General features: G+C 36.5%; 1 protein-coding gene across 5 annotated transcripts in view; it reads left to right on the forward strand.

Annotated features, from left to right (window-relative positions):
* rbm33a (RNA binding motif protein 33a) overlaps nt 1–22,758 on the forward strand; it is a 61,219-nt gene extending 38,461 nt beyond the window's left edge. For 3 of the 5 annotated variants that reach the window (XM_069190982.1, XM_069190984.1, XM_069190983.1), the window contains exons 16-19: nt 1,695–1,934; nt 3,420–3,602; nt 13,595–13,683; nt 13,841–22,758. In XM_069190982.1, coding sequence (XP_069047083.1) covers nt 1,695–1,934; nt 3,420–3,602; nt 13,595–13,683; nt 13,841–13,889 — 561 coding nt within the window. In that variant the 3' untranslated portion in view covers nt 13,890–22,758. Of the gene's footprint in view, nt 1–1,694; nt 1,935–3,419; nt 3,603–6,122; nt 6,161–8,212; nt 9,672–13,594; nt 13,684–13,840 lie in introns of those variants that run through there. The other 2 variants (XM_069190986.1, XM_069190985.1) reach the window with 2 other exon arrangements.
* The last annotated feature ends 212 nt before the right edge of the window (nt 22,759–22,970 follow it).

Here is a 22,970-nt window from a genome sequence, read left to right on the forward strand (position 1 = left end):
GAACAATAATTCTGTCATAAACATTTTGAATCAGATTCCCTCACAGTTATCTATTATCGTATGATTAAAGATTTGGTTGGCTGTTTAAAAATATAAATTGCTCTGTTGAAGTCTTAGGAATTTGCACTCAATTATAAAAACCTAATTGAGGAATCAGCTCAGAGTATTTTTATTTCCAGGCAGGTTGTGCAGCATTTGGATTCATTATCAAGAGAACATAATTCCTGGCAGAACTAGAAAAATGTTGAGCAAAAACTTTCGTGCATTTAGCATGTTTACTGACTTCTCCAGTGCTAGAATCATTTATTAAATGTGCAACAGCTACACTGTCACTGACTATCAGTAGGCACTCAGAATAACATACCAAAAATAGCACAACATAATTAGAAAAATCAGTGCACACTTTATGGGCAGGTCTTGTGTAGATCTGAACTAGGGAGTGTGCTGTAACATGGAGTAGCTGGGTTAGCCACATTCGTTTTTCTCAGTGGTCAAGTGGTCTAATGAAATGCTGTTTTATATTCTGTACTGAGCCCTAGCATATTTAAATGAGCAGTCTCAACACTTAGGTAATACTACTATAAGAGAGCTCATGATTGAGTATTCATAACCATGACCCTGATTTTCGTGTTGAAGGTTGATATTTATACCTTGGCTGTTCCTAATTGGAAAATGGGCGGTTTGTATATTTTGGAACGTATGCCTTTTAATATGACAGCTCTCTATTTTTCCTCTGTTTTAACCATTGTATATCCAATTTTAGATTTATTTTGTTTAAAGTCACATTACCACTAGCATCAGAAAGCTTTTAAAACTTGTTTGAAGTCGCACAAAAAATAATCTGTTTTTTGTTGTTTAGTAATTAAGGCACAGAGACATCTTACAAATTTTATACATCAGAGTGGAATTCATAGTAGTATATTTTAAGCAGCAGCAAGATTGGAAAAATGTTCTCTCTCCATCTGGAAGAAGTGACATCTGGGTGCATTTTGTGTTACATATTTTAAGCTGGGATTGGTGAAACTGTACCTTTTCCTGGTTTAAAGGTAGTAGACAAAACTTTCACATAGTTTGCTGAGCTATCAATAGGCGTTCAAAGAAAAAGAGAAATGGTTGTAAATCAAAAAAGGTTAATTCACTGGCATAAAAGTTAAGGGTATATCTAGAGGTTCAGTGCTGCATGTTTTGTAACCTAGGTATTTACCAGGGTACATTTGTGCTAGAGAATATAATTTTTAAAGTTCTCGCAGTCCAGATTTTAATAAGCACTTCCCATGAGAGTCTCCCTGCAGAGCATCAGCAAAGTGTAACTTGTTTTCCTGAGCATTTTTGACCTCTTGTTACACAGGCCAAGAAGAAGCAAGCAATCCTGAACTTTTCTGTCCTTAAGAAATCTTCGCACTCAGGGTACTCATTCAGAGAGTTATCATAGCTTCATGCCTACTTTGATTGCCTCAAAGCAAAAGCTTCTAAGCACCACAAATACGAAATGTAGTACTTAACATTAATAAAACAAAATTCATACACGTTTCTCCATCAACAGGAATCATCACTTGAGGTTATTACTTTGATATTACGGTTTTGTGCCTTACTTCTTGACTTGTATTGATTAACCATTAACCGTGTGCCATTGTCCTGATGGTAGATGACAGAGCAAGGGGAGACTGTTAAGTCCCAAGGTGTTTAATCTACAGGGGGAAGAAGAACCTGACTACACTGATCCAGTGCAGCAGCAGCAGCAGCAGCAGCAACAGAGGATCCAGCCTCCACCTCAGCAACAGAGGCAGCCAGTGCAGCAGCAGAGGCAGGTGCCTCTGCGGAAGGTAACCATGGGCAGGGCACCAGTCCAGCACCTGCAGCAACAAAAGCAGAACCAGCAGCAAGCAGGCCTGCAGGGAGGGAGAGGCACTTTTGGCATTCAGTCTCAAAACAGGGTGAGTTACCCACACAGCCTCCCTCCCCCAGTACAGTAGTCCTTTCTCTGATCATTAGTTGGGTCCTGAGAAAATCAGACCTTTTCTAAAAAAAAGAACATATATGCTGGGTGTATGAAGAAAGTAACAATTTAACTGTTTATTTCACATAATTATTTATAACAATGGGAATTTTATTTGATCGGGGGGGGGAAAAGATTCTTGCCATAGACTGTAAATGGCGATGGTCTCCACGCAGGGACACTTGACAAGCACCACTTGGCCCGTTCCATGATGTTGGAGAAAGCAGCTTAACTCCACAGATCTGATTCCTCAAACTTGACTGTTTTGGTTAGATGTTCATGACTCATTTGCAGTTGTTTGCGTTCTGCTTGAAGAAATTACCTACATCTTGTTTGTCTATTTTTAGTGGCGTGTTTGTAAAACCAAAAAAACTTTCAAAGGTCCACATTTAGGGAGTTTCATGTGTTTCTGGTTTCAGTAGACATGTGGAATGTTACTCTGTTAGATTTGCAGTTTGTGTGTTGGATTCAGTTTCAGCCTTGAGATGAAGACTGGAGTACGTTGCTGTTTCAGCAAAGATCCACAGCGATTTTTCTTTTAGTACAAATCCGCTTGTAAAGATAAGCATGTAAAGCAGCTATGAAAAGTTGCCAGTGAATACTGGTTTCTGGACCCAGCTGCTGAGGCTTTTTTAGTTGGTGTTGACACATGCAGTTTGTCTTTCTTACATTTGGCCTACAGTATTGTACTTGCTTCCTAGGAGAGGAATCACATGGAGACGTTGAAAGAGTGACCGATACATAAATTAAAAGTTGGCAATTGTCTTACCATTTTTTGCATTCATAATTTTTCATTTTGTGGTGTGTGAATAACATTTATGTTGCCATTTTGACACATTTTGGAATGGCGTCTGATGGTTACTGTGGAATTTTGTATATTTTTGGTATTGTACTAAAAACAAAGTAACAAATTACACACAAATGTGCTTCTTAGAACTTAATATATGAGACCGGGAAGAGTGAGAAGGGATGTTTACAGTTTACACATGGGCAGATTTAAGCATACATGTTCGTATTTGCATCTTTTGTGTTTGAACATATTTAAAATTGGAAGTTTAAGGCACCTGCTTGATTTAATTGATTGCTTTCTCTGATGGTGTTGAAGTTCTTTATAATCGTGTGTGTGCAGATGTCTCAGACAACTTACGTCTGCATCCATGTCATAAAGTGTATTTTAATGGTTTGCAAAAAAACAGAGCAAAATCACAACTATAATACTCAAGTATAATACTGCATTTAAAGTGTCAGCCATAATACGAATGATGGCTAATTTTATAAGGATGAGATGTCTCAAACAGTAGATTTAGACACCGATATTTTTGTATTTTTTCCTGAATTTTAATTCCAACTATTAAAACATCAGCAGGCGGCAGAAGGGCAAACTAAATTGGTTGGCTCACTCCACACCTTGTGCTCTCGGCAGGTTGTTATGCAGGGGCGAGGCAGAGTGGGAGCAGGCCAGATGGGCCGGGGCCGCTTGATGCCAAACAAACAGAACATGCGAGTGGTGGAGACTCAGCCATGCATCGTGTCAATTGAAGGGCTTTCTTCGTCAACCACTGATGTCCAACTGAAAAACCTGCTGATGTCAGTAGGACCCATTCAGGTAGGTCACCCTTCTTTATGCTCTTCGCTGTCAGAAGTCTTTTCACCCTCGAAGGTTGATATTATCAGTGCAATTTACTGTGAAACTGATTAACCCTTTTCTAGCAGCTCTTTATCATGAGCATCGTGAGCTGCTAATATTAACTTTTTGAAAGTGCATGCAGTCTGATTGGGCTTCATGTTTATACAACTGCTTCATTTGTAAGGAGACAGAGAAGGGGTAAAGAAATTCGATCTGTTGTATTAATTCTTTGCTACTTGAGTAGCAAATATGTTTGAGGTTTTTTGAATATCTGAAATAACAGGGTTGATGGTTTTACGCATTGCACAGTTGCAAACTAGTAAAGCAGGACTATTTGCATTCAGCAACAATTTGCTAATTGGAAATTAAATTCAATTTTAATTAAATGGAAGAATGGCATTGGCCATTGTGTAGTAAAGTTCTTGGATTAGCAGTATACCACATTGTTAATCCACACTTGAACTCTAAGGAACAATTTTGCTTACTATGGTAAACAATCTTTCACCATAAAATAAATAAGTTCATAGGTTTTATATTTGAATGTTTTGTGATGGAAATAAAATAAAGCGAGAAGTCGTTCCATTTTTGTTTTTATGAAGTATGCATGGGCTGCGTGTTTTGCTGAAATTGGTAGTCACTTTAAAACCTTAACCGCGCATCAGAACAACAATACTTGTTTATTCAGCTAAACATTCTATACTAACACATTCAAAAATGAGAAGTATTGGAGTTATAAAACAGCAGTTTTTCCCACAATGATGGACTCAGTCTTTACTTTCATAGTTAAAACTTAAATGCTGATTGTCACTATTGAAATTATTGTGGCACGGAAGAGAAGGGTAATATCTTTGCTATTCTGAGGTTTCAGTTTCATTGTCACTTCCGTTTCTGTTTGATTTGGGGATAAGGAATAGCATGCACCTTCAGGAGCTTCAGAAACTATGAAAAATGTGTACTTTTTATTATACCTGATATATTCAGACATAAAATATTGAGATCTATCTTGACTGTGCTGTTGGAATCACCTAAAGAAAAGTTTGGCCTTAATAGTAATGTTCTATGTATATGTGGCTCTTAATATTTTTATTTTCATGGTTTAAAGGCAGTATACTCTTTCCGTCCATTTCTGCTGATTGTGTGTGACAAACATATTTCTCATTATGGAATGTTTAAATCATCCCTGAGAGAGAAAACTATTTTAATGGATTTGAATAAAAAATAAAACCCAGTGTTAAATTAATCCCAATAATAAATACAAATAAAGGGTCCCGAGTATTCCCAAATGCTTAATGGTATTATCATTGTTTTTCTGTATTGTGAATAATTTCCTTGCATTTGTTATTTATTGCTCTAAAAATTCATCTGGTATATATGAAACATATAATTTAGCTAAACCATCTAAGCACTTTATCAAATATCTTCATTCTCAGGACTTCTATAGGTGATATGTTCTGTTTCTGAAAGTACTGATCAGTGATGTGTACATGTTTTGGAGATACTTATGCATCCTGAACATCTTGACTATTTTAGTTATTCTGGAATGTTTGAAGTGTAGACCAACCTGCTGCCTAGATGCCAGAGGTTAAACCAAGGCTTAAGTCTTTAAAAAGAATACAGGTTATCTTAAGAAATTTAAACTTTGCTAGCAGCTAGCTAGTGACTGCAAAACTGCACTGTTGATTAATTTAGCTGCAAATTCAAAAAGCCCAACCACTTCTAATACGATGTGTAATTTCAAAATGCGTGCTTTCAAAAACCGGCTTCTGAGGAGACATTCTTATAAATGCTAGGATCATTTCAAGCAATGTCAGCTCTTCTGTAAGTAGTTTCCAATAGGAGAAACTTGTTCATGCGCAGGTACCTCAGAATCTTACGTCACTTTTCTGATTGTCTAGACCAAGCAGTAGTCCATGCAAACACCCAAGAACATGTCAGAAGTGTGTATAGCCTAGTCTTGGCAATAGATAAATGCTCTTGAGAATAAGCCCCTAAATATTTTCAGAAAATGGGAACAATTGACTCCCTCCCATAAAAAATAATAGGTGATCATTTCATTAAAGTAATTTGTGGGCGGCAAATGATTGAAAAGATACAACTCTAATTAGTCTTGTCAGTTAATAAGTCTGATATGCATCCCAGGAAAGGACTAATGGACTGATACAAATGAGAATTACTATTAAAGAAACTTTCAGATTTGCTGAAAAGTATTATAGTATTGAAGAATTAATTATCTGACCTTTTGTCACAGATTAATTTTATTAGGAATGTATAATATTATGATCAATTTTTAACGTAGTTCTGTAAGCATTGAGGTAAAGTTCCTAGATGTATTTTTGCAGACATTTATTAAAAGTGGACACATTTGTTCTTGAAAAAATCACTGTCCTAATATTTCTTAAGCGTTGAAATGTTCATGGTAGATAAATACTTTGGTTAAATGTTTTTTTTTCTGGACTAAATTGGGGTCTATATCATGTATGTCTGCTCTTTCCCTCATAGCACAATATTATTGGAGAGCAAGGACAGATCCATATAAAGTAAGTGTTTAAGGGCCCATAAAATGACTCACTGTCTTGTATAAAGCATAGACATTAGATTTAAAAAGACAAAGATAAAAGCTTTCTGTTATTGCTTTTTTGTGGAAGATTACCTCCTGGCTGTTGGGGACCTTAGCATACGAAATCAATAGTGATTTAAAACCTGAACTTCTGAATTGTTTCAGTACAAAGACCCATATTTCATTCAGATGTGCAGTATGAGACAATGAAATTGCCTACAGTTGTCGAAACCGCTGGGATCTAATCACTCATGGGTTATTTTTTCTTGTTTATAGTTACTGTTACAGTTCAGAGTTTTGAATGGGGGTTTTGGGAATCTTTGCTCTAAGGGATCGCTACTTTTATGTTATGTTCTCCTTGTTGATCACCAGATTTCATGGTATTTTTGCATTTTAGTGAGATTTTCTCATTCATTCATTAATGGAAGAGAGAGATGCATAAAGCAGCTCTAATTACTTTAACTTTGAATAAAATGGGTTATTAGAAACAAAACATTTACATGAAATACTTAATTGTATTAAGAGAATACATTCTAATCACTGATTTTGGTATCTTGCAAGTTCATAAATAGTTCACTATATAGTGCCTTTCAGAAATTTTCACCCCATTTTCCCACATTTGATTTCCTCCTTAGCTTGTAATAAGGACACTTTTAAATAGGACTTTATAATGTGAATCTGTATCAAACGGATAGTTTAGAAATGTATTATGTATAGAAGTCGGAATTTTGTAGAAAATTACTACAAAGTCTCTCAGTTGTATTGAACCCCTCTGTTATAGCAATCCTACATTAGGTTCAGGTGCAAAAGATTAGTTTAAAAAGTTGCAAAATTATTTATCTCCCTTTGAGTAACCAAAGATGACTACAGATTGCATCTGTCTCTTCGTTCCCCTTTTAAGAACATAAGAGATTCCAGATTAAAAAGAAGCCATTCAGCACATCTAGCCTGTTGTTAGGTATTGACCTTTAAGCGACAACTCGCATAGTGAGATGACAAACCAGCCACGAAGATCAAAGCTATTTTGGAAAAAATCGGGGATAAAGTAGCAGAGAAGAACTTCTTTTGCTGAATTTTAAAGTTCATAGACAATCTTTAAGAAGTGGAATATCCATTATACTATCCTGTCACAACCTGCATCAGACCACCTTTCCAGCCTGACTAGCAGGAAACTGTTTAGAGGTGCCACCATGAGGCCACGTTTACCAAGTTCCGTGTCTGAGACTGAAGTCAGTGCTGATGCATATCCTGGATGATATCCGTGTTATCTCTACATCTAAAGATGCATATTGGCGAGTGGCAATAAAGATGCCATTATTTGAAATATTTGACAAATTAAAGAACGACAGACATTATAAACGATTGCGTGTTCAGGGGAGATGGGCATTGAACGTTTTCATCTAAAGACAATGTCATATGCAGAGTAAGATCAATGCAGCACATTTCCCATTCAGTACCATTCTAGCTGTCAGACTACAGTGGTGTGGAAATGGCATGTTATGGGAATGCCCCTCGTCATCAGGGACTAGGAAGCTTGTCAGTGTTGAGGGGAAAATAGGTGGTGCTGAGAATAAGTGGATCCTAGAGGAAAACTTGCTTGAGTCAGCCAAGAATCTAAAACTAAGAGAAAGATTCACATTTTAACAGAACACTATTTTCCCAGGAACATTAGACAAAAAATTGCACCTTCCCGCTGTGCAAAACACGTGGAGACCTACTGAAAAAGACTCAGCCCTTATTGACGCCAAAATCACTAACTCCTGAACATTGGGGTTGAATACTTATTCAGTCAGCGATTTGTGATTTTAATATTCAATTCACTTTCACAATTCAGGTTGAATATTTGCTGGTTTAACCTACTTCATATGTAACTGTTGAGCTTGATGCAGTTTTGAATAAACATTTGTGAAAATACAACTTTTTATGATGTGGGCTGGAGGTGAAAGTATTTGCAAGGCACTGTATAGGCATATTCTTTTTGTGTGGTACTGCGTCGCGTCTAAAACGAGTCTTTTTGAATTGGCCGTGACAGGAGTCGGGAATCTTTGACCTGGAGAGAGTCCCCTGGCCTAGTTGAGAGGTGGAAGCCTGACCTTGTTGTGAGGATCAATTATTAACCCCAAGCGGTGAAGATTGTCACAGTAGAAAAGTAGCAGCCAGCTCTCCTCTTTTTGAACCCTGGCATGATAGGCTCTGTGCAGTATGTTCTTCATTGTGATAACTTTCCAAAAGATGAAGACAATGTGAAGATCAGATACACCTTGTTCCATTATCACCTTTCTCTGGTTTATTTCTCTTGTCACCGAATCCTGTTCCTTGCCATGTCTGTGAGCTACTGCTGTAACTTTGGGTCCATGTAGATTATGTGCCCAAGCTGTGCTGTAAGAACGTTCAGCTGTGGTATTACACCAGGGAGTGTTTCACAAGGGTATCATATCAGTTGTGCTGTGCGTTTTAGGATAAATTTAATGCTAGTACTTTTTGTCTGAAGTGAGGTGTGCAAACATTCGGTTCACCTCTGAGAACGATGCAGGCATATATTAACATTACTTGGCATTTTTAAAATTTGACGCCTTCTGTTTCTAGGTCTAATTTAAAAAGGGGGGTTTGTGCAAGTTCCGTGGTCTCGAAATTTAATTTCTGAGTTTTTCTGCTTGTGTTAGTGTGACAATGTGCCTTTTTTAATGAAAAGGAAGAGTGCCAGAGAAGCTCCAATTTGAACATATTGTGTCATTTGTTAGGCCATGAGACCCTGAACCACATCCTGTGTTCTGTTTTCTAGTTAGCCTTCTGAGTTTTACTTACCTCTGTTACCTTCGAAAATCTAAACCACATAATCCCATCTGAAAGATCTCACCCTTTTGGCGAAATCTTTTTCCAAATTGCACTTTAATGCTAAAAGTGATTTTCTTTAAATTATTTATCATTATTTCAGTCCATAGAATCACAAGTTTCTAATGGGTATTATTTTTTCCCTTCTGGTACTTAATGAATGTACTTTATTTTCTTAGAAACTGGCTTTTGTTTTCTAATAGAGTTCTTAGAGGAGCAAATTGTACTTAATGAAGATGATTCCATTTATGTTTAGTGGTGGCCTGTGCATTTTGTTTGTTGCATAAAAAAGGGTCTGTAAAGAGATGGATTACAGCAGGGGTATAGTTATTTTTTCTTTTGCTTATTGATACATGTTGCTGCCTGCAGCCTTAAATTGGCATTATACCAGGTTTGTAGGTCACTGCACTTGCCTTTCATGGGTAAGGTGAAAGATAAGGGTCATTTATAGTGTATATTCTTCTTTTTATGATCTCTAGAAGGCAAGCATTTTCAAGAGCTTTTATTAAACATTTTGTTAATGAACTTGAATTGCAATCCCACCACATAAGTTGTACATTTCTGCTGTTATTCTTGCTTTATAAGTTGATATCAAATGTTTGGCTACCTCACTCCTGTGTGAATTTTTGAAAAATAAATTTTTGAGAAATACTAAAATCTAACTTATAGTTCACTGTAGTGTCTCATTTGAAACACACATTACCTAAGTAAATATTATCTGGCCTAAATTATTTAGGAATCACAACCCTTGATCTCATTAATGAAGTAAATCTTTCTTTAGCTTTTGTTTTTGGTGCTTGAGCAGTGTGCTCTAAATATGAGGTTGAAAGGTAAATCACCATGTTCAGCAAGCAGTGTCCACTGCCTCATGCAATAAGATATGCAAGAGAAATGATAGATAATTTCATTTAATCAATGATTTCTATAAATGATAAGAAGCTGTATGATTTGAAATGTATACATTTTCAAAATGTTAATTGTATGTCAGATCTTAGGATGTGATCTTAGTTTGCTTTTGTTTCTGCTTGTCAGTGTACAGCATTTATACCCCTTAAGGCCATTTGGTCCCATCCTGGGTTGAAATTTTTAAGTACAGACTTACATGTGCTGCAGAAGCATACTGTTTCCTTTGCACCTACAAAAGACTGCCTGAACATTGCTTTTACACTGCAGCAATATATAAGTTACTCTAAGACCAGCTTTTTCAACACTTTTTGCTAAAATTCTGTTTACCTCTACTATTGGAAGCAAGTGTCCTGTTATTACCGAGAACCGTTTTTTTCTTTCCCTGTCCTCTCTGTATTATTCCTATACCGTCCCATTCCAAAAAAAGCACGTTACAAAACGTAACATTTGGCATCAGTCATTCTCGACTGATGGTGATACACTGCAATGACTTTGTTGTAGAAGCACTGAATCACTTCTTTGGAGAGAGGGTTGATTATTTACATATGATAGTTATTTAACCTGTTTAATGTCAAGCTCAAGATTTGTAATTTTCCTGCAACCAGTTCAACTGCAAAAGAGACACTTGTACATTAGATGTTCAGTTGTGCGAAGGCGTTTTCAGGGCCGATAACCTCACAGGGCTCAACAGTTCACCATTGTAACAGAATGCCGTGAAAAAACTAAATCTTGGGCGAAGTTGCCATCACTGGAGACAGGTTCTCTTGTGCAGTGAATGAAGATATACTGTGCATCACTTTGATGCACATCCATGAGTTTAGTGCAGACATGCAGAAATATGCACTAATTGTTGACCAATCAATGGACAAGTCTAGGTGTGCATCAGGCAGGCGGCAGCAGTGTGTATTATAAAACTCCTCTTGGAGTAATTGATGTCACTCAAAAGCACTACATTAGTCAAGTGCTAAAGCTGCACTATGTGGGCACATCATGAGATGACAGCATTGTTGCCTGTATAACAGCGGAATTCTTGTGAGGTGAGAAAGGGGTAGTTATGCTTTGAAGTCCTTTCTCAGACCTGTTGAAAAATTGTGGAACATGCTGCAATGGTGTGTGGCCTTTAGAAGTCAGAGACCAGTAAACAGGCACGTGCCTGTCCAGGTTGCACAAAAGGAATGGGACAGAATCCCACAAGACAGCATCTTTAACATATTAACATATTGTAAATCATGCTGGGTTTTCTTCTAATGTTGGCTACATATGCCTGTGACTTTCAATTGTCCTTGTTGATGACCCCTGTTTATGACAAATTTTAATCACCGTAATTAATTTACCTTTATAATGGCTGCTCAAGAGAATATAATATAGTCCACCTGCTTCGTAAAAGGTTATTTTCCCATTAATAACCTTGTATATTTGTGGCAGTTACAAGTTACTTTTAATGCTTTTAAGCATTATTGTAATTCATAATTCATGAAGTATTTCCTGTACTTATAGGGCAGTGTACCATTAAGGGGTAAAGATATAGGTTCCTTACTTCAGAATGTGTCCATATTGATTTCCAGTCCAAGAGGAAGAGGACAGCACATTGTTCCCCACAAGGGGAACATCGTGGCAGACCCAGGATCCCAGAAGGGTACGAAACATAAAGACAGACAACCTCAAAAGCCAAAAAACTAAGGTGAAAAGCAGGCAGTGTTGGAATTAAGGTGTGTCAGGATGTCACACGGCTTTTGTTGTAGTAGTGTCTTCATGATAGAAATCACAGATATAGTCACGTCTAACAAACAACTTGCATGCTATAAAAGAGGCAGGGGATTTCAGTTTTTGAAATATTTTGTAAAAAGGCAGAAGAGCTCAGAAAATTTACCTTGGGTAATTCTCATGGGAATACATGTTCATATGGTGATTTTTCTCTTCCTGAATGACTGAAGTTACTGATCTTAAGGGTGAAGTAGCAAACTGCTGCTTTAATGTTTCATGTCATATCCTTTAGCATACTTTGGAGAAGCGACTTTAGTGCCCAATATTAAATTAAAATGTCATATTATTCAGACAAAATAGAAAATCGAAATGTGAAAGTAAGGCCAACCCAGTGGACTTTTCAAATCAGCATTGAAAGAAAAACTACAGGGAGCAAGTGGGAACTACAGAGAAGTTCTTTTACAAAGTAATAGTGAGCATTTTGTTTCACGAGTCATGGGCGTAGCAGGGATACTACCCAGATAGCCTTGTTGAAGATTTTGGTGGCCTGCCTTTTTTCAAGAAAAGACTGGATATAATCCTAGGATTAATGTGGGCAATTAAATGAGCTATACATGTTGAGTGGTCTTTGCTTATTTTTTAACCTTTGTTTTTTTATTCAAATGAACATGCCTTTGAAAATGGGAAGTACTAACTATAAAATCCTTAAGGAGATGCTATTTTTGACCATAATATCAGGTTTTGTAACCTTCGTTATAAATGATAAATGTGACACCTCTATTTGTCAGTGGCAGTGTTAGAGAGAGATTCTTTCCCTCCTTCACGTGTACAGTCTCTTATTTTCAGTGCCTGCAGATTTATGACCCACTTGTAGTATGTCAAGTTTATTTTGTAACTGTCCTGTCATTTATTGTAACCTAAATTAAAGAACATTTTTTGAAGTGTCTTAGGTCAACAGGCACAATGTGATCTATATTTAGCTCCTGCCAAATAGAGTACCGCTCTCTTCTGTCCAGATCATATACTTGATCTCAGACCTGTTTAAGAAATAAAGACCTTGGCCTGGATTTAATTAAAACTTCTACTACCTGCCAAATGCAACTTTCAGTTTCAATCCATTCGGGGCCCTATTTGCAACCAGGTCATTGTCTGAAGAAGTAATTCGTGGCAATTAATTGCTGTTAATCTTTCCAATTAACACTAAGGTTGTGTTCAGTTTCAATTAGCCACACTGACAAGCAATTAATGTAAATTAAAATCACTACCCTTACCTTGCAGTGGGTGCAATTAACATTAATCTCTTGACAGTGTAGGAGTTTCGGATCGCCTGCATGGTGATATATTTTTAAGAAGGTGGGTTACATAGGGATGCTGAATGAAAAGTGGAATCCCTGTTTTTATCCACATCTCGCCTAACTCTTCATTCCCTGTAGTCTAAAACAGGTTGTGAGCTTTTGACCTGTGGTCTTTCTTAATTGTTTACATCAATTAAAGATAAATCAGATATAATGAGAAAAATATAAAATGGGGGAATCTATTGGATCAGCTTTTGCTTTGTGACTGTGCTATTTGCTTTCTTAGCATGGCATGCACCTTCTAGAGTACCTCTAAAATGGTTTATGTTCTCTGGATAAAATCCAGGTTTGCCCAAAATTATTGCAGGTGTAGGTTTGATATTTTCTGATTTTAATTTTCTGATAAATCAACAATGAAAACAGAAGTGTTGCCATCTTAGTGTGTTTAGATAGGCCAGAATTAGATGAAATTGTGACATGAAAGTATTGCCCTGTTTTCTGAGCTTTATTTCTGACATTTAAATAGCTAACCAGATGTGATTGGGTGCGGTATTGCATTACTTTGTGGTTCTGATATGCAAATCCTTTTGACTTTGATCTTTTCTCAGTGTTCAGCACAGCTTCCCATTTCACACACCTAGTAGTCTGATTGTTTTTTTTTAATTTTTTTGTTCCAGATGTTTGAAATGCTGCCAGAACAAAGGAAAGCCATTGCAAAATTTTGTAATCCACAGCATGCGTCAAGTTTTCAGCAGAGGTTCCACAGGTACAACTTTTTGCTTATTAATTTCTACTGCCATCTACCTTGAAATTAAACATTTCACCGTGTAGCTAAAAACAGACTCCCCTTTAATTTAAAAAAAAACTGAAATCGAGTAGTGGTATGTTCACTCATTTAAACCTTTTCTTTTCACGTTCTGCAGGCACATGATAGATTTGTCACATATAAATGTGTCACTGATCGCTGACTAAGATGCTGTGTGTTCGCACTGAGCGCCGGGTGACATGACGATGTAGAGGTGGAGGGGAATGATGGGGAGGTCGCTGTGAGACTCATGTCAGCGCACACAGACGCACGGGCAAATCTAGCTTCAAGTCCTGACACAGCCTTGTGGAACAGTGGAATCTGCAGACTCACGGGATGAAACGGGCCCAGCGACACAGGAAGATGTGCACTGCTACCTGAGGATTTTGTGCTTTAACTCACAACTTGTGACTATTTTCTGGTCATCCATGAATGCTCACTCCAGACGTAGAATCACAGCACGTGCTCGCTTTACCAGTGATGACTTTACAAGGGAAGCTGGTGAAGATTTGCTTTTCCTGTGCATAAGAAAGACATTAGTAGTGAATAACACTTGATAATGGTTGTTCTCATCTTTAAAACACTTTTTCTCAGAAACTCAGCTCAGTCTCACAAACTCAGTCTATGTATCTGGAAAATTCATGGTCAGAAAGCTTGGACATCTCTCTGTAGGTGGTTTCTTCTGGATAATTGATCAGCTTAATTGTGTTTGTACAAGAAACAAGTTTTGATTTTTATGTAGGTGCTGCTGTTACTCTGGAAAGACAATTTGGCCTGCCCGTTTAAATTTTCTCTTCCATGCAGTGCCGTAGAGAGGCTTTAGATGGCAGCATTTGACAGTACAAATCAAACCGAAGCGGTCACTTTCTGCATTTTGATTTGCAGTATGTGACCGTTCCAGATGAAAGCCTCCTTAGTTTTGTCAATATCGCCACCTTGTGGACGTAAATGGGTGAATGTAAGCCATCGTGTTCAATGACGGATTTTCTCTCCTGACATTTTAAAATTTGACTAAGTTTAATTGCTTTTGTTTCATTTGAAACATGAGACAGACAGTGTGGTTTTAAAAAAGACAGTATGCCTTCTCAGCAGAGGATTTATTTGTTTCGGTTACTGCTAAACTGAGTTTCAGGATAAGCTTTCTGTGTATATGTAACTTATACTTTTCCCTTTTGTAACATAAGTTCTCTCAACAAAGGTATGAAAAGTTTCTCTTGACATAATAGGTGAAGGTCTAGTTTTGAGTTGCTTATAATTGAGAGCTGCATATCTCATCTGGCATTCTCTTAACTGTAACTAGGTTGATAAACTCATAGCAAGTAATGAGAAGATATTCTTTGCTTCCCAACAGAGCAGTCTGACATTTTTACTTAAATTTCCAAATTTCTACTGTTCCATGGTCTGAGCTGCATTTTCGGTAGAAAATGACTTTGACTCTGTGACGCCCTATTGCATTTCAGTTATCATATGTAGTTTTCATGTTTTTTTTTTTAAATCATCTCTTTCTATAGAACAAATATAGTTCCTCAGTTATAGTCTGGTCTTCGTAAGGATTGACAAGTTCAAATTTAGAATTCAATCAAAATAAAGTTGGTGGTTTTAATCTCTGCATCCATATAGAGATTCATTTTACATTTTTCATTTGCAGGATAAAATCCTAATTAATGTGGTTGCTCTTAGGCTTCATGGAAATATTTTGCCAACGCCTTCCTTCCTGCAGCCTATTACAATGTTTATTTTCAACAAATACCTTAATTCAGGCAGTCTTTCTGTTGGCATAAATAGTGTTTATATGTACAGTATGTATTCATATATACAGTAAAAAGTTGTGTAAGTTAATACAACCTAGGCAAAATAATACTGTATTCAGTGTAGATAATGTCTAATCATTACCTGTAACAAGCACATTATTTGCATACAGGATACCCTTACCCAGGGTGAATTTAAAATGTTTTGAGGACCGTGCAAGTTTTCACATACATTGTCATATACTGATTAAGGCCAATGATCTCTCCAGAGAGCATTTCCACTCATAAAGAATAAATATATTGTATACTATATTACAAAAATATGTAATTTATCATATTTTTCATAACACCTTTTCAGAAGTTCTAAATATTTGCTATGGACAAATGAGAAAAATAAAAAAAAACTGTGTGACGAATCTGTATAGTATCACCATTTTCAGAGCAGTACACAATACCCAAGAGGCAATTGCTGTGCCCATGACGCTCAATCTCTCCATGAGCATACCTCTTTCGAAATCTTCTAGTCGTTCAGTTAATGTTAGTGTAATTGCATTTTAGGAGCTCTCAGTTCTGTTGGTGATAGGAACTGGAAATTGTGTATGAAATTTTTGTGATTTTATTTTAAACCCCCATATCTGGAAAAGTCAGTTTGGAAATTGGCTTCCTTGTGTCATACAAGGAAAATGAAAAGCTGTAGACATACTCCTGTGACAATCTGACCCTTGGGACCCATTCAACATGTGATATGCCATGCGCTCCACACTGCGCTGGGTGCTTGCAGGCTCTCTTCAGACCCCCAAGAGCCTGTTGTACCAAACTCCAAGGCGATGGTGGCTGACTGACCAACCGCGTAAGCAGTGGTGTTCCACATCTTGAGGAATCGCAGTCACGGTCTGTTCATGACGTGGCCCAGGCATGAGTCAGTGACGTCTTGATTATAGGACTCCCACCTGTTTCTTCATTGAATACCTTTACTGTGCTGCTTCTGTGGATCTCCTGGGGTTGATTCCTTTTAGATTTGTCATCTCTTTTGGTACCAAGAAGAAGTTACGGTTGACAATTTATTCAACTTGTAATGTCTGATTATAAGAAATTAGTGATTTTTGTAGAAAACAAATAGGATCAGGCAACATGTGCATGCACCTATATGTGCGTGTAAATATTTGAGAGAGTGTTCAGTAAAGTGGATTATTTACCAGATACAATGTGCGAAGACTTGTTTGTCAGCGTTGACTGCTTCTGCATCCACACTTTTGATGCCACCTCACATTTTTATGGATGCCCATGAAGTGAAAACAATCTTTTTGTCACTACCCGTTCCTGTACTGCCTTAGAAGATTATAATTATCTTCACATCACAAGTTTCAGCCTTGGAAAGCTTCCTTCACTTGGTCAAAGTGATGAAAGTCTGATGAATCCAGCTGTCAGGAAAGCGATGACAGTATTCTGGAACCAGAAGAGTGATATCTGCCCAGTCCAATGTGGAAATTTGAACAAATAAGTGCAACATAGTCTGCATTTGTGCAAACTCAACTGTAACCACTAATGTGTACAGTGCGTCACGGGACAGTCGTCACAGGTGTCATTCTGTAGGATGACAGTGTGAAGTCTGTCTTACTATGAGGGCTACAGTGCAGTGCATTGAAGATCTAGGTTGGAATTCTTAACACTGCCACCTTTCAGTCCAGTTCTTGCACTGTTCAGCCACAAAACTCTCAGAGATAGGAACTTTAGTGATAAATACCCATAAGCTCGTGAATCAATGGCAGGTGTGTTGCGATGTACGATATTGGGGAAAATAAGTCTTCCCCACTATTGAAGGCTGAACCACTTTATTCAAAATTCTGGTAATATCTGATTATGTATCTACCTTGTAGTCTAAGTTTAGGTCCTCGTTTTGTTAATATACATGCATAGATGAATAGGAAAGCAGTGCTTGCTCCTCAGTTGCTAAAAGACAGGTTTACTTTGGTACAAATGTGCCAATCAGAGCGTTATATAATAAGCAGACAGCTATCAGTTGATATTTTAGTGTCTAAGGTATGCTTATACTGAAGATGGGTGATTTTTATTTAGTGTAGAAACATAATTATCATAATTACCATTATCAGGCTATGCTGATCATTCTGACTTAAAGCATAATTTGTACATTTAAGACAGTTTCAAATTTGCAACAAAGGAAGATGAATGTGTAACTTAATCAGTAACTTTTACACAAGCACCAGTTTGTGTGCTCAGTTCAGTGTCCTCTGTGTAAGAATTTGTAATAGACTGGTGAACATCTAACAGCGGCAAAGAGCTGAAACATTCTCAAAAACAATTTGAATGTCAGTTTTTCCAGTTCTTGATAACATAATTTATCGTGCTTTTATTTCTGGTAGATTGCAGAGTTCATGTAGGGCATAAAATGCAGAAAGCTCAAAGGAATTTTGAAAACTGTTTTTTTTGTATTGCACAGGTTTGAAGACCGTTAGGTGTGGTTACACTGGCAAAAACGTTTTTAGAACAAGGCCAGGATATATTCCCTAATGGGTTTCTAAATGCATTCTTATCGTGAACAACATACTGCAGTACCAGTATATACAATTTCCAGGGTGCATTGCATGCCAGTAAGCAATATTATATTTCTGCCTTCTCATAACTCATTTAAGATCTTCTCCAGGCAGAAATATGACCTGCTGCTGTCACACAAGTATATATGACAGTTTTGGAACAGAATGTAACAGAATCCTTGCAGAACGATGCCAGAATTCAAGTTTAAATACTCAGGGGATTATACCCTACTTTGGAGGTTTATATCAGATGTGGATACTAGTATAAAGTGTCCATTTCTCTTGAATTGCTAAATTTAAATACCTGTGTTCAGATTAGGGGGGATTAGTGGTATGACTGTACTTTGAATTCCTTTAATGGTCTTGGTTTCAAAACAATGTTTACTGCAGTAGTCAGTTTGCATTTCTAGTAATGTAGAAAAGACACTCAAGTAAATAGATTCACTAATCTTTCAGATGCTCAGTTGTAACATTACTTCATATATCATTTTGCTAAAATTGTCATTTCAAACTGATCAGTTCCACAAAGGAGGGTTGTATGGTGCTTCCTCAATGTATTTTCTGCTTAACCAAGGGTTAAGGTATGAAGGTGCTATGCACTTTAAAAAGAACTCTATCTTGATTCCCTTATAAGAGAAAACGATCAGTAATGTAGGTAGTTATAGAGTCAGACATGCTCTTCTTGAGTATTTTAAAGCTGTAGCCCTTAGCAGTTATTACATGTGGGTTAGGCATACTTCACTCTTCTATTCCATTACATCCAATGTTTTTCATGTAATCGTTAATCATTATTTACCTCCATTAGGGAGGAGCATGTAAGGACCAAAGGGAATATTTGAAGAGGTGAAGTTGCCTATCTCTGTCCAAAATAACTAGAATTCAAAAGTCTTAAAAGAACTGTCGTCACATTGTGCAGCAAATTACATTTTCTTACACTTCTGCTTGTAAGATATCTGTGTATCACTGCAGGAAGGGCTACAGTTGTCTTAAAATAAGTTGCTGTTGTGCTTTCTGCCACTTTAGTTTCTCTCAAATGGAAACATCTGTATAAAGCTGAAGATAAGTAACATTATTTAGCCTTTTCAGAAACCCCAGTCTTTTCTCGCTGAGTGTTGTAAGGCTGTTGTTTTTTTTGCTCACCTTTTCTTGGTGGTGTGTGATGATCTTTTTATCAAGATCCAGAAAAAATGTAAGTGACTTAAAAGACCTCTTAAATGTCATGCTGTTGTTTTCAGTCATACTCTAGATTTGGGTTTCTCATTGAAGGTGAAATGCACAAAGAAAGCTGCATTAGGGGTTTAATGCTCTTAACCTCTCTTTTTATCCTGTGAAAGCATACTGTCTTTTTTAAATGCATTTTTTGAGAACTCATTGTTTTACACAATGCAAAAGGGTAAGATTTTTACCTTTTTCAAGTAGGGCTGTAAGGTTTTCAGGGGATGTAATACTAACTTTATTCCCTCCTGTTCTTAGTTGAGGGAAAATGTCACGCACTGTAAAATTTATTGTGGAAGGTGTTGGGCAACCATTATCAGTTTGTTCTTTATCATGTAGTTAAAGTGCAAGAAATTGCATCTCATTTACATTTAATGTTTAGGTTTTTATTTTTGTTTCTTGATCATTGTTTTGGACTACAGTAGACTTCAATGTACATTTAAAGTTTTGGATCAGTTCTTCTTAGACTTGTATGTATCAAGAAAAACATTTTATAAAGGTTGTGTCTATAAGTAAATGTTATTTGTGTATTATTTGTATTGAAATTGAGGTTTTAAAATACGTTTAATCACAAGATGTGGAGCCCGATAACCCCATTTTGTGCACATCATTTTGTTTTCCAGTTTATATTTTTAATTCCTTTTGTTTGTGTGGTTTTGGTTTTTTTTTGAAGGGTACATTCTGATCAGCCTGTTTCAGTTGCATTGATTGTGCATTTCATTTGTTTCCTTCTCTGTCTTTATGTATATAGTACAGAAACAACACCTTTCCGATTTCCAAAAGATAAGGATAACTAAAGCCTTAGCTTGGTCATACTGTTTCCTTTATACAGTAAGAACACTTCTGTCCATTAACCATTGATTTCATAAACACTATTTTTATTTACTCCTGTTTTTGAATAAGCAAGTCACATTATATTACCCATGAAATAAGATATAAATTTAGTTTATAGGAAAACATCTTAAAATCTTAAAGTTCCAAGTTTAAAGCATGGCTGATAAAACAGAGTTGAAACAAATTCTGGATTTAAGATATTTTACGAACACTTACATTAAGGGTTTTCTTAATCTTTAAAGAGTATCTTAGAAATAGAAAGGACATTTTTAACTTTTTTTATAAGTCTTCGTGAGCTTTACGTTTTCTATTTGGTAAGGTTTTGATAAGATTTTGAGATTGTGCATACTGTAATAATGGGTTATTTTGATCAGTTCAAATTCTTAGTGTAATTTGATTAGTTCAGTCTGTTTCCTAGAAGATGACCAAAGGAAAAGTCCTTTTAAGTCTTCATTCAACCGTATGAATTTCAGAAGGAAGTAATACAAATTAAATCGGTTATTTTATCTTTTTGTCACATTTTTCCGTATAGTCAACATCAGCATTGTTTCTCCTCAAATAAGGTGTTTCATTATGTTTAAGAGATGCATCCGGTACACTCTCAGGTCAGTGGCAAGAAGGTATGTTTGTTCATGCATTCCTTTAAATTCAGCACTAGTAACCGTTTTAGTGTGTCTACATTGTCTTCCATTTGAACTGTAATGTTGTGGTTTTATGTGCTGTATATAAGCCATGAGGTGTCATTATTTTACATAAGTGTTTTATTTTCAGTTGTTTACTTAAAGCTATAAATCTTTGGGTAACTGTAAAGCTCAGTTACTTTTCTAGATGGGTTATTTCTGCTTCGTCATTTTCTAAAGTCCCTATCTTAATGAGGAAAAGAAAATCGGTTATGGTATTCATAATTCCAAAAACAGAGTACCTTCCAAAACACATTTTGTGTTATTTGGGGGAAATAATCTCAATTCTATGAATTTAAACAAGGTCATTCATAAATTTTAAAAGGTCTCACAGTAATGTTGCATTACATTAATGTTACATTACAGCGCAAGGTTATTATAAGCTGGTGCTTATCTATAACAGGTTCATATTGAATCTTTCTGTAGCTGGTTTTAAAGCAACTTAGCACATTTAAGTTATGAAGAATTGGTATTATTGTACTATTTATGTATGTGGGAAACATTCGTTGCAAAATGATGAATGATACAGGACTATGGGTCTGAAATATCTGAGAAACAGAAATGGGTATTTTGTTTGCTTCTGGATTTCTAGAAATTGCTTGCAATAGTTGAAGTGTTAAATGATTTTCCTGAAGTCCAATTATATTTGAAGTTCATTTTCTCTCTTTTGGTATAGAAAATACTCAGTATTGTCAACAGCAGGCATGAATACGTCTTCAGAAGTGTCTTAGACATTTAGCTTGCCTTGTGAATATAACAGCAAGATGGCTTGGGCTCAAATATTAAAAAGTGTGCATGTTCTTAGACTATCAAGGGATTATAGACATTCTCATAGAGCTGTGTGATATCTAAGACCTTCTTAATGGTGGACATAGGTTCTAAAACATTTTTTGGCTAAAATATGGTATAAGGTCTTGATCTGTATTTTGGTTTGTGTTTCTGAAAATATCCTTTTCTTTCATGAAAACAGTTGTTTTTTAGGCATATATATATAAGACATGCAGCTCTTGTCCTACTCTAAAATCTGCCCATTCTTTTTTTTCCTCTTTTTAGGCAAAAGATCAGGCAGTTCACCGTAATTTGATAATTGATCTGGTTGTTTTGTAACTTCTACAGGTGGTGGAGTGCAGTACGGAAGAGGTCCTGTAATCCCGTTTCAGAACTTGATTAATCGGTTATGCGTTTCTTTTTTTAGTTTCAGTGGAGGAAGAGCATGCTGTTAACGTGTTTTCTTTCTGAGAAAATAACTTCCGCTGCTATGCAGGGGACATTTAACGTCAACCTCCCAACTTTGTTGTGGATACTGAGTAAATTCACCTCATTCTTTTACAGGTTATAGTGTCCCTAGGGAAGTGGACTTAGTCATGTTGTCTGATATCTCTTTGCAGGTCTTTCCTCCTACCAGGAGAAAGAAGAATTAAACTGCAAAGCTTTTCTTGACAGGTGGATTATGTACAGATCTTCATGTTCCCGATGTGGTCCTTCTTAACCAGAGCTAATTGTGTTGGGAGGGGGGGTTCACACCTGGGGTGTCAGAACTGCAACAGATTTGTGCTGTCCGTAAATAAACTAAACCATTGTGTGTTAAATAGGTGCCTGGATTTCCGTTGTTTGTTAGACCAAATCATGGAGGTTTGCATTAACAGACTGCACCGGTGTAGAAAAGCCCTGACCCATTCTCAGTCTCAGCTGTTCAGTCTCCTTAACATTCTTCCAGTGCATTCAAAGTGGATTGATGCGCTGAATCTGGAACTCTAAAGAAAAAAAAAACTTGAATGGAAAAAGACTCTGCACTTGTCTTCAGTTGGATGATATGAGTTAACAGGTCCTATGACAATTGAACAGAGCATTCAAAGATCTCAACAAAGACTGAATCATTTAGAATTATAATTGCACTGTTTATCTATTTTTGTACAAAACAATATCTCTGTAACAATTTGTATTCTGTATCACATCCTGTGTGAATGTGTAAACGTAAAAAATAAAAGGACTTTGTATTTTTTCAAATATTATGTTTGTTGCCATTTTTTGTATATGTGTATTTGTCTGCACACACATACACTACCTGTAACATGTAAACACCATGCAGAACTTACAAAACTTAAGGTTAACTGGAACCTTAATCCAAATAATTCACAGCCAGGTGAGAATTGTATGTATACAGCACTGTACAGTTTTCCATAAGCATTTGAGTTCTGTAAGCTTTAAAATTAAACCTA

The sequence above is a fragment of the Lepisosteus oculatus genome, chromosome 6 (assembly GCF_040954835.1).
Source record: "Lepisosteus oculatus isolate fLepOcu1 chromosome 6, fLepOcu1.hap2, whole genome shotgun sequence".
Classification (NCBI taxonomy): Eukaryota; Metazoa; Chordata; class Actinopteri; order Semionotiformes; family Lepisosteidae; genus Lepisosteus; species Lepisosteus oculatus.